This window comes from Microtus ochrogaster, chromosome 22 (genome assembly GCF_000317375.1).
Source record: "Microtus ochrogaster isolate Prairie Vole_2 chromosome 22, MicOch1.0, whole genome shotgun sequence".
Taxonomy (NCBI): Eukaryota; Metazoa; Chordata; class Mammalia; order Rodentia; family Cricetidae; genus Microtus; species Microtus ochrogaster.
In genome coordinates this window covers 2412699-2428449 of record NC_022023.1, presented here as the reverse complement: position 1 = coordinate 2428449, position 15751 = coordinate 2412699, and the positions used below count along the sequence as shown (strand labels likewise).

The window sequence follows — 15751 nt, the reverse complement described above, 5'->3', positions numbered from 1 at the left end:
TGCACCCCACACCTGGGTCCTTCACATGTGCACCCCACACCTGGGTCCTTCTCGTGTCCACCCCACACCTGGGTCCTTTACGTGTGCACCCCACACCTGGGGGCGGAGGGGGCGGGTTGTTCTGCGCTGCCTCAGGATTCTAGCTGGGAGGGAATTCCTCCTCAGGCTCTGGTGGCTGTGCTGGGCGGTCTTCATGTGGGTCCCAGAGATCAAACTCAGGTCGTAAGGCTTGGTGGCAAGCATCTTAACCCACTGAGCTGTCTCACCTGCCTGGAAACTAGTTTTCATTTGGAAATTGGTGATTGTATTCATTTTATTTAGTTCCTGTTTTAAATGAAGATATATTTAAGCTCTTAGTTTCTTTTTCGTTGGACAGATACTCTCACCTGCAGTCCTAGCTGGACGGACACTAAAAACCCAGAAGTGATGGTGGATCAAGTAAAAATACTACGGTTTCTCCAGGGAGGGGCGGGGAGAAGTTAGGAAGTCTGACTGTTTGCTTGTGCGGTGATAATCTGCTGAGTCCTAGCTCCAGATCTGGAGAGCATGTCTGAGCTCTGCTCACAGCTTACTCTGTAGGGGGACACGGGCATTATGTCATAGACAGCGTCTAGTTTAAAATTCTACACATGAGAAACTACAGCAATAAAGACAACGTCCATGCTTAATGTTTTAAAATACTTGATTACGCACAGAAAGTGAATGCATTTCTCCATTACCTTCATCAGTAGCTTACAGCTCGGCAGTTCCGGCCTGGCATTGCATACCTGGGACCCCAGCTGTTCAGGAAGCACAGGTGGAGGCCAGCAAGGTGGCTCCGAAGCTTAAGGTACTTGCTTGACAACCTGAGGACAACCCGAGGGACCCACGTGGTGGAAGGGGAGATGTGGTACTATCAAGTTGTCCTCAGCCGTCTACATAGGGGCTAGAGCAAGTACCCCTTCCCCCGTACACATACAAAATAAATAAGTTTTCAGAGAACGGAAGCTGAGGTGGGCGGTCAATTAAGTGGGCATTTGAGAGCAGCTGGGTAACAACAGTTACAGACAGTTGATGGTTCTGCTTACCCACAAAGCTTTTCTCTTTTGTGAGGAAAGCCAAGAGCCAGTCAGTACGTACGTGGTAACAACAAGATGCCTCTGTTCACACATGAAAATTCAGAGTGCATAGTCTGAGCCTCCAGCCATAAGAAGGGGTACTGAGCCCCACACACAACACTAGGAGCCTGCAGCTCTGCGCTCAAATCGGCACCAGACATTCACCTAGTCCATGGCACGTTCTCTGTAGAACAGTGATGACGTCTGGCTGGTGGTGATAAGTCTAAGTGTGGCCTCTTCCAAGGTGGCTTCTCTGGGGCCACCCACTCTGGATAAAAGGACCTCAGGCCTGTTCCACACCCTCCTCCTGAAGTTTCACACTGCATAGAAGCAAAGCCATGTCTCTGTAAGACCTTAAAATTAGAAGCCTGTTTATCCCAGGGTTTAAGGATTCATTGGCAACAGAATCATGTAATAACTAAAAATGTTAAATTCTCACATGCACATATGTCATAAAGCCTGCCATCTGCTGTTCGTGGTATTTGTAGCCGCGTCATCTTTTCCCAGAAGTATCCCAGTCCCTGAAGTTTTCCCATTCTTCCTTTCCATCCTGTTTATGATAGGATCTCATGTAGCCTAGGCTGGCCTCAAACTCACTATGTAGCCCAGGCTTACCTGAATTTATCATCCTTATTGCCTTAGCTTCCCCAGGTTACAGGCCTAAACCAACACCCCTGATCCAATCTTTCCAAAAAGCATTCCATTGCTTCAAACACAAACCCCGCACCTACTCAATCATACACCCCCACCCGTTCTTTCCTCGTCCCCTGTTCTGGTCGCCTCTATTTACTTCCTTACTCTTGGAATTTGTCTGTATTGTGTTTCCTGGAAGTAGAGTCACGCAGTATTAGCCCTTTTGTGCCTGGCTTCATGTCACGTTCGTCCACATGGCTATGTCAGAACTTCATTCCCAAGCCGTAGGTGATCGCGCATGCCTTTGTAACTCCTGAAGACTGCGATAGTGGTCTGTGCGCTACCCCGACGCCGGGTGAGCAGTGGTTCCAGCCTAGATAGTCTGCAGCCCGAGGCAAGGCATTTCACTTGTTTTACTCACTTGCGATAGTGGTCTGAGCGCTACCCCGACGCTCAGCCACGTGAGCAGTGGTTCCGGCTTAGACGGTCTGCAACCCGAGGCAAGGCATTTCACTTGTTTTACTCACACTGGAATAATAGCAATGTGCTCATCCATGGATGATTGTAAGAATTAAGATGACTCATGAATCTTTAGCAAAGTGATCTGGTCTGTATCAGGTACCCTGGGGGGACTTATCGCCCTTATACTGGTAGAAAGACAGTGGAAAAACACATCTGTAATAGACTGCATTGATGTAGCTAGTTAGCTGTGTGGTTCCAGCCCTGGAGTCTCAAGCCTGGTCCAATGCCGTAGCCACCAGCTACAGTGCAGTGCGGTGAGCGGATGTGCAATGGGCCTGCTGCCTGCGGTGCCGACGCTTTCATCTACACAGGCACGTGGAGCTAGCGGCTGCCGAGGTGGCCAAGGCAGGTCTGGACTCCAGAGCGACGTTCACAACCGTGGTTTCGTAATGGGATCACCTGGGGAGAACTTTAACCCGCGCCACTGCCGAGTCCTTCCCAGGGCAGTGAGAGGCGGATCTCTGCGCCAGGTGGGCATATTTTTACACTGCCTCGGTGATCTGAACACAGATTGTTGAGACCCTCTGATGACTGGTTTACCCCCGGGTAATGTGAGTAGTCACATTCAGGAAACCGGCAGAGTTTCGGAGCCCTCCAAAGGGCATTCTAGAGTCCTCCACTGGCTTTTTACTCATGCAGGACTTCAAGTGTCACTCTGCTTCTCTTTGGAATGCCGTTTTTACCCCTGGGTGAGACCAGGGTCATGTGCATACGCCAGCACTCTTTCTTTGAACTACATTCTGAGCCCAGAACAATTAATAGTATGCATAATATTTATGGAACCATAACTTGGTACTAAAAACATAAAAATACAAGAACACCAGCGCCACAACAGTCAACAGAGGCAGGGGAGTGAGGCAGAATGAGAAAGATCTGGGTGTCATGAATGGTTTTCTTTTTTATAACTATAAACAAATCTCAATTTTTCTTTTGTTTTTAGAGACTGACCTCATACCCACCATGTAGCAGAAGATGACCTTAATCCTTCTGCCTCTACCTCTCCAGCACTAGGATTACGGGCATGAATCACCTGCCCGGCTCTTTGCTGCTTTAATTGACAAATACAAGACTGTGGCTAACACGGCTCACGCATAGCAATGCTTCTGCTTTAGCTGAAGCTGATGCACTGGCCCTCTTCTGTGCCCCCACACAATGGATTTTCATGTGCGTCTACTAAGAAACTAGTACTAGGTTCAAAGAAGGGAAAATTGGGTAGTCTTTCATCTTATCCTAGGAAGTCAAACACACACTTGAAATATACTTTCCTCAGTTTAAAGGAATTTCGTTTGCCACACCAGGGACTGAACCCGGAGTCTGATGAATGCTAGGAAGAACTCTTTACCCCTGAGCTCCATTTCCCATGGCTCCGCCTTTAATGGGAGAAGAGACTATTACTATAAGTCTCCTTCAGTGTATTCATGCCTCTAGAACATTTTTATAATTCCACTAAATCCCAGTAAAGAATTTCATCCTTTTAAGTGACCCACTAAGGCACATTTTATCATTAAAGCTGAGGTTTGTCAAGGTAAATAAGTAAATAAGACTTCTGGAGATCTTTTTCTGGTTTTTGTTTTGTTTTCCGTAGACAGGATTTTAGTATTTACTACCGTCTGGCCTTGAGTTTACCATTACCCTCTGGCCTCTGGCTACCGAGTGCTGGGATTAAAGGCGTGTGCCACCACACCTAGCTGAGACTTACTTGTTTTTAAAGAGCGTGTTTGAGCACAATTTAATTTTGAAACACACCTTTCATGCTAGGTTACTTTAAAAATTCCCGTGTAAACTCTCCAAAAGGAAATTCGGCAAGTGTCTGTAGGAAACGCGATAACTCTTAACTCCTGACCAACCATCATGCACTTCAAGCTGGAAGGAACTTTAGCAGGGATCATTTCTCAGTAAGGGTGTCAAAAGCAATCTATACCAGCTTGGCATGAAAGCCGTAACTGATAAACCACCTTTCTGACATTAAAACAGCCCCTTGTAGGCTATCTAAGCCCTTGGCAGTAATCTAACGAGTTTCGGCACCGGAGTGTCTGCTTTCTCTGGGTGTTCAAAACAGCACTGAATGACCATCTGTATGTTGGCACCAACCGCTAGGCACTTGCTGCAAAGTGGTCAGAATAACAATAAGGGGCCCGGGGAAGGGTGCAAGTATTCCATCACATCGAAGTAGGGGGCTCAAATGTATCGGTAAAGAACTTGGAACCTCTGGTCATGGGGGTTCGGTACCGCCTAGCCTAGTGTTTTGTGGGAAGGACAAACCTGCATAGGCCAAAAAGGTGATGAGTGCAGCCAGCAGGTGGATGCGAAGCTTGGCTCGGACCTCCTGGAAGTGCAGTAGAGCGCTGTGGAAAATGAAGGAGCAGATGGCCTCTGTGATGATCGCTTTGGACATGTCCGTGTGGATGGGATTCTTGCAAGCTAAGCTCCTCTCGTTGAAGTGGTACTTGGTCAGACTCAGGCTCCAAAGGGCGCTAACGCAGTACCTGCTGCACAAGGCGCTAACCAGCTGAGCCAACAACCTCATGGCCCCCGACTCCGGGGACATACCCCCCAGAATCATCTGCATCATCACGCCGCACGGGTTGCTAGCTGTGCCCACCAGGGTCAGGCCATGCACCAAGGAAAAGAAGTAGATGAGGGTCAGCGTCCAGGTGGGGTGCGCGGGTTCCTGCTCACTCAGCAGTTGAAGCTCGTGGGTGCAGCAGCAGAGCTGGAAGGTGGCTAGAAACTCCAGGATGAAAGCGTGGGCCGTGGGCCTGTGCCGCTGTCTCCGGGAGATCACGCGGGCCAGCCCCATGAGCAGCACGACCAAGAGCATCAGCCCCAGCGAGGTGCAGGTGTCCTGCACCTCGGGCCGGAGCCCCAGCAGCGCAGACATGGCTCCCTGATGGCCGGGGAGAGCGGAGGGAAGCAGGGAAAGCCGAGCGTGGGGGCTGGAGTCCGAAGTCCGCCGCCCCGCCCTCCCACGCCCCTCTGGGCGGGCCGAGCCGAGAGCCCCGGTTCTGCGCTGGAGGGCTCCTCCCCTCCCCGGCTGCGCTGTGGAGCTGTGACCCGAGCCGGGGAGGGGGGGGGAGGCAGGCGAGGCGGCGGGGGAGCCGTCCCTGGGCAGCGGCGGAGGGGGACAACGGTCAGCAGAGCCCGAGACCACTGCGCACGCGTGCGGCGTCCTAGCTCAGGGCTCCAGGCGACCCCCGCGCCACCGGTGGCAGCGCCCGCTGCGCCCGGCACCGGGCCTGAGGTCGCCAGCTTGAACTTGGCGCACTCCGGAAACTGAACTCTGCGCAGCCCCGAAGGTCATCTTTGAAACCACCACTCACAGAGAGACTGAGGTTGAGGAGCGAGGAGGTGTCCCTCCGGGCAGGTGCTGTAGTCAACTGGGAGTGGGCGTGAGAACCCAGGTTTGAGCTGTGCCACAGGGTGTAGGAGCCTTGACTTTTCTTCACTTACCCCAAAACTTTCTTGTAGGTGTGCAATATATATCATATATATGTAATATATATTATTATATTATATATGGCACACTTAATATATACACATATGTATATATTCCACGTGTATGTATAAACGTGTGTATATACATATATATGTGTGTATATATATATACATACACATTTCACATGTGCAATTATTGTTAATTATATTCACACTATTATTGAGCTATCACCGCTATGTCCAGACTTTGAATGTTGGTTCTCGTTTTTTATTTTTAATTCCATACATTGAATTATTATTTTTATTTGTATATGTATATATAAATCCATTTATGGGGGCACTGTGCCCCATCCCCTGTGCGGCCCAAGAACCACCTGCAGTAGTTTTCTAGCTCTCCTTGCACGAGGTGGGTCCCAGGACCAAATTCGGGTCCTCGGGAAGCACCTCCGCCTGCTGAAGCATCTTGCCTGCGGAGGGGTGGGGTGGTTTTCAGGCCTGAAGTCCTCTAAATTCATGCCTTTGTGATCTTCATCGTGAAATATTAAAATACTTAGAAGTGGGCTGGAGAGATGGCTCAGCCGTTAAAGGCTAGGCTCACAACCAAAAATATAAGAGTTCGGTTCTCAGCACCCACGGCTGTCTCTCCAGCCATAAAATAAAATAAAATACTTAGAAGTTATTTTTTGCTTATTTGCGTTGGCATCCAGCGTGGGAAGGAAACCCCGGAAGGACCTTGGAGAGGTCATCTTCCTGGGTCACCCCCAGGCAGGATGGAAAGAAGGGAGTTTAAGGGGCTGTGGGAAGGGTGCTAGCCTGGAGTGAAAGTCCCACACCAACTACGAGTCCAGATTTCCATCTGTGAGTTCGAGGCCAGCCTGGTCTACAAGAGCTAGTTCCAGGACAGGCTCCAAAGCTACAAAGAAACCCTTTCTTGAAAAACCAAATAAAATAAATTACAAAGAAATAAAATATGGGTGCTCAGTAGTTAAGGACTAAGCTGATATAATCTTTCTTTTCCCAGCTGTAAACCTACACTTTTCTGGTGATCTCAAGAGAAAATCTATCTAGTGAAAGACATATCTCCCTTGCATAACCTTTGTGACCCAGGGTTTTACTAAATCAGATTGCAATCCTATCCGAGCCGTCTCTATAACCATTAAAAAGGACGGGTGTGTGTAAGGAAGGAGCCCTTCCTTACATTTTGAGCAATGGAATCCCCAAAGCCTCTACAGTCAACACACAGAGGTGACTCAGCCACTTAACTACAATTCCCGAGACGTCCACACCCACACGTGGTTGCCTACTGTCTTTCCCCCGAGTGTCTTTCTACTGCTGTCCTTGCGCAAACAAAATCTCTTCTCGCCCTGAAATTTTCTCTGCACTGAAGAATCCCGGGTTTGCGGTGTGGTAGCACACTCCTTAATCTCAGCCAAAGCAGGCAGACCTCAGGAAAGGAGCCCTTCCCCCACTGCTAACAACAGGACCCCTCCTTAGCACGGAGCAAAAAGTACTTAGTGAGTGGTGTCTTGATATTGAAACTTGTTATTTTAACAGCCTGAGTCCAAGAGTCCGTGCCAACACCACACTCCGATAACTCTCCGACTTGGGCGGCCCACAGTGAGGAGTGGAAGATGACTTCCGGTCCTCCGACCTCGCACTGAGCAGTGCTCAGAGCAGAGGCAAGGTTGCCATGCTTGGCTTAGGCAGGAGGTTCCGTGTGGCTAAGCACCATCCTACCTCAGTCTTGTCCCACGTGGCTCCATCACCCACAGATCCACAGTTCACAGGGCTGAGCCGGGTAGGGGATGGTGGGGGGAGGTGAGCTTCTCCATAGTTCAGATCTATTTCCCAATCCCAGTGTGCAGTTTTATAACCCTAGTGAAAATTCCCAGACTAGCACATCTGTTACCCTACCATGCTGGTGGCTGAGGCGGGAGGATTGCCTCAACTTTGAAGGAGAATTCCCTGTTAATGCTAAGATTCTGTGGCTCCAATAGAAAAAAAAAAAGGTTATTTCATAAAATATAAACCATGTAGAGAAATGAAGCCCTTTCTCTTTCCTTTTGCCTGAGCAAAGAATGTAGGCAAGTAAAAGGCATTTCTTGGCTGCTGCTGTTGGAAGAGGTCCCTTTAAAACCAACCCTGGGAGTGGAACCCTTTCCCAGTCCCCTGGAGGATTAGTTCTATAAATGTATCCATTTCCTACTGTGCCAAGGGGTCACTTCTGCTAGGAAGACCCATATAGGAAATCTGTCTTTTGGACTTTGTTAGGGTTTAAAGATCATGATATACATTGTCATCAAATGGACTTTGGACATTGTTTCAATTAAGCAGTGAGAGGCAAGTAGGCTTCCAAGAGTAGGCTGCGCCCTGCCTGAGTTAGCACACATTGTGTAAAATTGGCTTTCAGGCCCTGGGTGACTGCATCTCACCATCTCCATTTGGGTTCACTTTGAGCGCAAATGGCTCTGTATCTCGTGCACACCGGCCTGCCCAGCGCCGTGAGACACAGATGATACTTTTCTTTAAAATATTTACTTTTATTTTATGTATGTGAATGCTCGCCTTCGTGTATGCATCGGATCCCCAAGAACTGTAGTTATGGATGCTGTAAACCTTCGTGTGGGTGCTGGGAATTAAACCCACATCCTCAGCAAGAACAGGAAGTAACCTAACCACTGAGCCGTCTTTCTGGCCCCTAATCAATCATTATTTTTCTGATTTTTTTGAGACAGGGTCTCTCTATTATGTGACTTTGACCATCCTGGAACTGTTATGTAGACCAGGCTGGCTTCAAACTCACAGAGATCCATCTGTCTCTGCCTCCCAAAGTGCTGGGATTAAGGGCGTGTCCCACCACCAGTCAGCCTAATCAATTATCCTTAAAAGACCTCAGCTCTAAAGAAAAGTGGTAACATAGTAGCACACGGGCATATTAACACCGCACCAGAGAGCTGGCTCAGATGGCCAGTGGGCTCACCCTGCCTGTGACTCCAGTTCTAGGGGTTCGTACACCCTCTTCTGCCTTCCGTGAGCACTGGCACACACACGGCATGTCTTCACACATGCACACAATGCTCATAAACAAAAATAAGTCTTTAAAGCCATATCAGAAAAACCAGGCTCTAGAACTGATCATACATACCAGTCGGACAGAAGGTAGAACACCTCGAACCCTATAAAAAGGATGCCTAAAGTTGCTATGGCAACGGCCCCATCAACCTGTCATCCGACTGTGCGGTGTGTGTGTGTCCGGGGACTGACAGGCACAGAACTCCTTACTGTCTCAAGTTTCACCCCGTCTTGGTACCCTCTGCATGAGGCAGCCCGCTTGCACTGTTGTCTGTCTGCCTGTCCATTTGTCTGGACCTTGTGCTATACCTGGCCTTCATGGTTCTGCCCCTGGGCAGCTCAGCTCTGTTATTCTATTGCTCTCCAGCTGGGTTTGGTAGTTCCTGACCTGACCACCTCCAGTGACTGCCTGTATCCACCTCCATCTCTAGCAAGGGCCTCTTGGAACTCTGGTGAACAGGGCTCTCTTCAGCCCTCTGCAGCCATCCTATAACCTATGTATATGTATAGATATGGGTGCAATTGCTGTGATGTTTGACGTGTCATTAGACAGTTATTGATAGTAATTAATATCAAGTATAACAGGTGTGGTGGTATATTGCTGTAATCCCAGTACTTGAAGCAGGAGTGTCCGAAGCTGAGGGTCATCTCAGGCTTCACGAGAGTCTGTCTCAAAAGTAACTAAAGGGGGCTGGAGAGATGGCTCAGAGGTTAAGAGCACTGCCTGCTCTTCCAAAGGTCCTGAGTTCAATTCCCAGCAACCACATGGTGGCTCACAACCATCTGTAATGGGATCTGGTGCCCTCTTCTGGCCTGCAGGCATATACACAGACAGAATATTGTATACATAATAAATAAATATTTTTTTAAAAAAGTAACTAAATAACTGGAATACAAGAAGTCCTGCTTCCCAGTGGCCAGCTGCCAAGGGAAATCCAGACCGCGTGGCAATTCGTAGTCAACAAACCCAGCAAGAAGCTTGTGTATTTACTATTATTTAATAAATTCGGCTTGGGTGGTGGTGGCGCACGCCTTTAATCCGAGCACTCGGGAGGCAGAGACAGGCGGATCTCTGGGAGTTCGAGGCCAGCCTGGTCTACAGAGTGAGTTCCAGGACAGGCTCCAAAGCTACAGAGAAACCCTGTCTTAAAAAACAAACAAAACAAAACAGAAAAGAAAAGGTCATTTGACCCCAAAATGATAAGCAATGCTTTAGTTAATTATTTGATATTGAATATTTTACATCAGAGTCAGGAAAGCACCTACACCCTCTTCAGAGTGATGTCAACAGCTAAGACTGCTTAGCTTTAGAGAGACAACTGAGGCCACCCTTGCTGTTTTACAAGAGATCGGAAAATCAGTCTCAAAGGGCAAGCTTGGTGCCACACAGGAGCAGCCCTAGCGCTCGCTCTGGAGGCAGTAGCGGCGGCAATCCCTACAAGTTCAAGGGCGGCCAAGGCGCTGTGTTGAGATCCTGTCCCAAAAAAACAAACAAAAAATTGTAGAGTCATAATGAAAAAGCGGGAATGGGGGCCGACTTCCCTTGGGGCCGGGGAAAGACACCGCTAAGACTTCAAGGAAGTGGGACTCTTGCATTTTGTTCTATAAGCTGACTGCTGTCGCGGCTGGGGGGTGGCTGGGGTTTCTGTTGGTGTTATTGTATGGTTGTGTGGAACACCACGAAGGCTTTGAAGATAAGGCATTGAACCGACATCTGTAGAAGCCGGGATGTGTGTGTGGACCTGTGGAGGCCTGAGGGAGCCCCCAGGCGGAGGCAGCAGAAGGGAGGAGCTTGGTCGGCAGGGGGCAGCAAGGGAGAGCGTGGGGAATGACGTCAGAGAGCTGGTCCCGGTGGTCCATCCGGGAACACATGGAAGGGTCAGGAGTGGGGCATGAGCAGAACCTGGGGGCGCTGACACACAGTCCCAAGCCTCAAAGCCCAGCGGGAGGTGTTCACATCGGTCCGGGGACAGCACAGGAGCAAGGGGGAGCGCTTGTCCCATCCATCGCCTGCTATCCATTTTCCAGTACCACGCATGTCTTTTACCTTTGCAGCAACACGATGAGGGCCGGGGTGCAGCTCAGTGGTAAAACATCCGCCCAACACGCATAAGGCCCTGGGTGGGACACACAACATTTCAGAAAGAAAAACAGAAAAAACCACCACACAATACCACGAGATCGGTATTGTCCCCGTTAAAACAAAACAAAGAAAAAATCCTCAGGGTTTACAAGATCGCTCAGTTTGGAGGTACATGCCTCAAAAACTGGTGAACCAGGGAAATTCCCATAATCCACAAGAAAAAGGAGAGAAATGCCTCAAACATGTTCTTTAACCTACACACACACACACACACACACACGCACACACTGTGGCACTAGTGCACTTACACACACACATATTTATTTATTATATATATACACACCGGATCTCATTACAGATGGTTGTGAGCCACCATGTGGTGGCTGGGAATTGAACTCAGGTCCTCTGGAAGAGCAGCCAGCGCTCTTAACGTCTGAGCTATCTCTCCAGCTATGACACAGATATAAACACTTTTAGGTAAAATTTCAGTCCTTAGAGAGTAACTTGACAGTGGCATATCGACCGTTAGTAAACACAAGGGAAGGGCGGCATTGTCACCGTCTCTTGGTCTCTTATCGTTCTCATGCTGCTGACATCAATTTGCTTTGTTTTATGTTTGGATAAACAAAACAGTGCTGAGGCTAGAAAGGCCGCAGAAACAAGGCAGAGAAGCAGGCTCCTGGGGCTGAACCGCCTGCCAACCTTAGGCAGGACTGCGTGTGTGTGGCACGTTCTGCCACAAGGTGGCAGCACCTCATACTCATTCCTTCAGTGGCCACACAAAGTTTTTGCTTTTTGTTGTTTGTTGTTTTCAGTGTAAACATACTTAATAAGCTGGGCGTGGTGATACAAAGCTGAAGGCTGATATAACCCCAGTGTTCAGGAGGCAGAGGCCAAAGGAACGCCGCCAGGTCAGCCTGGTCTACATAACGAATTCCAGGCCAACCCGCGACATATAACAAGCTCTTGCTTCAAGAAAGCCCAAAAGAGGCTGAATAGATGGCTCAGCAGTTAGAGCGTTTGCTGCACTTGTAAAAGACCAGAGTTTGGGTCCTAGCACCCACACTGGGCATCTCACATTGCCTGTAACACCAGCTGCAGGGTACCCAATCCCTCTTCTGGATTCCTATGGCCCATGTGCTCACATGCACTCAGACAGACAGACAGGCAGACATTCAAGCACACACACACACACACACACACACACACACACACAAATCTTTTTTTAAAAAAGCAAAATAGAAAAATTAATAAAAATGTGTGTTATAGCCCATATATGGAAACTGAATTTTATCTGGAAATACCTGGTCTGAATTAGACTTTGCTCTAAGTTCATAGGAATATTTCACACACCTGTAAGTTTTAGGATCTTGACATTTGACCCCGAACAAGTAGGACTAAACAGAACACAAATGTCATCTGAGTCTGACACAAAATGGAGCATGGCAATTGACTTTCCATGTTGGCGTCACAGAGGCCCGAGATAGGGAGCTCCCACACTGAGAGACCTGGCAAGGAAGACGTCCCTTATGTCTCCTACAAAATCCCTACCCCTGGGCCAGCGAGATGGTTCGAAGCCTGGCCCCTGAACGTAATCCCCTGAACCCTCGTGCAGGGGAGAGCAGACTCCATACACTCTCTGATCCCTACACACGCACCACGGTGTGCACATGGGCATGCACACACAAATACACCCACACTTAACGCCCACCCCTAGGCTAACTGGAAGTGTCACACAGCACACCCAGAGCTCCTGGTGAGGTGCCTGACACTTCTCACGCAACACTTGGCTACATCTCTAATAATTACAGATAATTATTGTTTTTCATCTGTCCTTTGAGAGCCTTTAGAGGGTACTCTGCCTACTGGTTCTCAGCCTTGGATGCGCTTTAGAATCGTGTAGGAAGCTCCAGAAAGCCTAGCCCCGTGGCCCCAGTCCCAGCGGCTCCGCTTTAGCACAGAGTATGATATAATAATTAGTTTTGGGTTTGGGGTTTTCAGTGTGTGCCAGGCACCTGCTCTCCCACTGAGCTAAATTCCCTTCCGTCATTGGAACTTTTAGACTCCCCCAGATGGATCTACTGCCTGCAGGATAGACTAATGTTCCTCTGGAGTCTACGTTTTCAAGAGGCTCTGGGGTGGAAGTGGCTTCTCTGGTGATACGAGATTAGGAGTTCAAACTGACCCAGAGCCTTGGGCTCTTAGGGCCGCTCTTGGCTCCCGGCTGCGCCTCTGTGCCGGTCCCTCCTATGTCTTGTACTCACGGCAGTACAAGCTGCGACTCCGCTGCTTACTATGTGCCAAACCCTGAGTAAACGGCGGAACACATCACCTCCAATCCATACAACAACGTTCATGGGAGGTGTGGCCCCTGTTGGAAGCAGAGGAAGGACTCTTTTAGGAGGTAAGAGGCAGAAGCTGCTGTTCAGAGAGTCCAGGATACTGGCCGCGTTCCAGGCAGAGAAGCCAGTGCAGGTTTGGATGAAGGCTGTTGGGCTCTGAAAACCCAGGTTCTGTCTCCATCTTTAGGGATGTGAGTCTCCAGCTTTAGAGAGTGAGTTCATAACTCAGGGACAGAGGAGGTGCCAGCATTCTGGCCTTGGGGCTCAGTTCTAACACACACACAAACACACACATACACAGACACACACACAGAGGAACTGGAGAGATAGCACAGCAGTCAAGAGCACTGGCTGCTCTTACAAAAGATCTGGGTTCGGTTCCCAGCGTCCACATGGCCGTTCACAATCATCTGTAACTCCAGTTTTAAGAGATAAGATGCCCTCTTCTGTGTACACAGACATTCATGTATGTAGTCAAAACACATATACACACAAAAAATAACGAAATAATAGTTTTAGAAGTTAAAGCAAAATAAAGCAAACAAGGGGCTGGAGAGATGGCTCAGAGGTTAAGAGCACTGCCTGCTCTTCCAAAGGTCCTGAGTTCAATTCCCAGCAACCACATGTGGCTCACAACCATCTGTAATGAGGTCTGGTGCCCTCTTCTGGCCAGCAGGCGTACACACAGACAGAATATTGTATACATAATAAATAAATATTTAAAAAAAATAAATAAAGCAAACAAAACCCCCCACAGTCTCAGGCCTTCCGGGGTCTCTTTACTGACTCTGCCTTCAAGGGCCTCGCTCACACAGGTTAGGCAGACTCTGACCCACGGGGCTTCCACACTGTCCTGTATGTGACTTGATCTCTTCCTCTAACTGCGTCTCTATCATTTGGAGCTGTGACAAGAGTGATGGGATTTTACTGTCAAGACACTAATATTTAGGGTTTTGTGAGGCTCCAGCCTCAGGATGGCCCTCCGGAGGGGAACCTGGCGGGTCCAGAAGATGACATGGGAACCCAAAGCTTTGGGCTTGCTTTCCTGGCATCAGTCCCTCTTCCGCAAATCGGCCGCTAGGTGTCAGTCGAGACCCTGGTTCCGAGCGAGAGGCTCCCAACCGCAGTAGGAATTTTCCTCCCCTGTACAACACAAAGCCAGGCTTTTCCCTCGCAGGAACATTCTGTCCAGCCGCAGGCCGGTGGTCAGGAGCCTCCTGTGTTTGGGGAACCGCGGCTGCTAGCACGTCTTTCCTGAGAACACTGTTCTTGATTGTGTGGGACACTGCAACCTTGTAGCTTCCTCTGGGTCCTAGAGTCGCGCCTGGACCAGGCAGAGCGGCCACAGTTTCGTGGCTGTGACACAAACAGGGTTGCTGCGGGTGTGCTGGGAGCTGGGCTGTCCCGTCCACCGGCTCCTTCCTCGGGATCTAAACATTGTGCACCGCGGGGATCAAAACAGAGAGGAAGTCAGTCACGCTGCACCCCTGCCCAGCTCTGTCTCAGACCTAAAGGTGCGGGGTGGAGTTGGGTGGGCCAGTGGGGTCTTTCCCAACAGAACCCAACCTCCTGGAGACAGTCTATGAGTCCACTGTTGGAAGAGACTTTCTTTTCCCCGAGGTTATAAACATGGACACTTTGTTAAGCAACATCTGCTTTCTCTAATTAAAAAATAAAAGGAGTTGGACGTGAGGGCATGCGCCTTTAATGCTGGCGCCGGGAAAGAAGAGGCCGGAAGTGAGTTTGAGGACAGCCTGGTCTAGATAGTGGATTTCAGACCCGGCCAGAGTTACACTGTGAGATCCTGTCTCAAAATAACGAACAAACTAAATGAACAGATAAATAGGGCTGGAGAGATGGTTCAGAGGAGGACCTGGGTTCCCAGCTCCCAATGGTTGCCCACAAACCATATGTAAACACAATTCCAGATGATCTGATCCCCATGTCTTTCCTGAGACCATGCTGAGCAGTCGATAGTCCTCTCTACTCCAGGAGAGAAGGCTTGAGGAGGTACCCAAGAACGTGAGTCAGTAAATCAGTGACCTGAAGAAAAAGTCAGCAGGGATTTGAGGACACTTAAACACTCAAGTTGGCCGGGCGGTGGTAGCGCACGCCTTTAATCCCAGCACTCGGGAGGCAGAGGCAGGCGGATCTCTGTGAGTTCGAGACCAGCCTGGTCTACAAGAGCTAGTTCCAGGACAGAAACCGAAAAAGCTACGGAGAAACCCTGTCTCAAAAATCCAAAAACAAACAAAAACAAACAAAAAAAAAAACAAAAAACAAAACTCAAGTTGTTTTCCCTTTGGGGTCATGTATCAGATACCCTCCAGATCATATATTTATATTATAATTCATAACAGCAAAATTACAGTCATGAAGGAGCAATGAAAATAATTTCATGGTTGGAACTGTATTAAAGGGTTACAGCATCAGAAAGGTTGAGAACCTCTGCTTGAGAATTATAAATACTAACAAATATAATAAATATATTTTGACAAAAGTGTACATGGTTTGGTTACTAGGTAATTTTAGGGAATTTCTGTTATGTTATTATGAATAATTATGGC

General features: G+C 48.8%; 1 protein-coding gene across 1 annotated transcript in view; it reads right to left on the bottom strand.

The window, feature by feature from the left end:
- The window catches only part of Aqp11 (aquaporin 11), a 12681-nt gene extending 7343 nt beyond the window's left edge, over nt 1-5338 (bottom strand). The window contains exon 1 of the mRNA XM_005357544.2: nt 4515-5338. Within this exon, the coding sequence (XP_005357601.1) occupies nt 4515-5133 (619 nt within the window). The 5' untranslated portion in view covers nt 5134-5338. The remainder of the gene's footprint in view (nt 1-4514) is intronic.
- Between the last annotated feature and the right edge of the window lie 10413 nt (nt 5339-15751).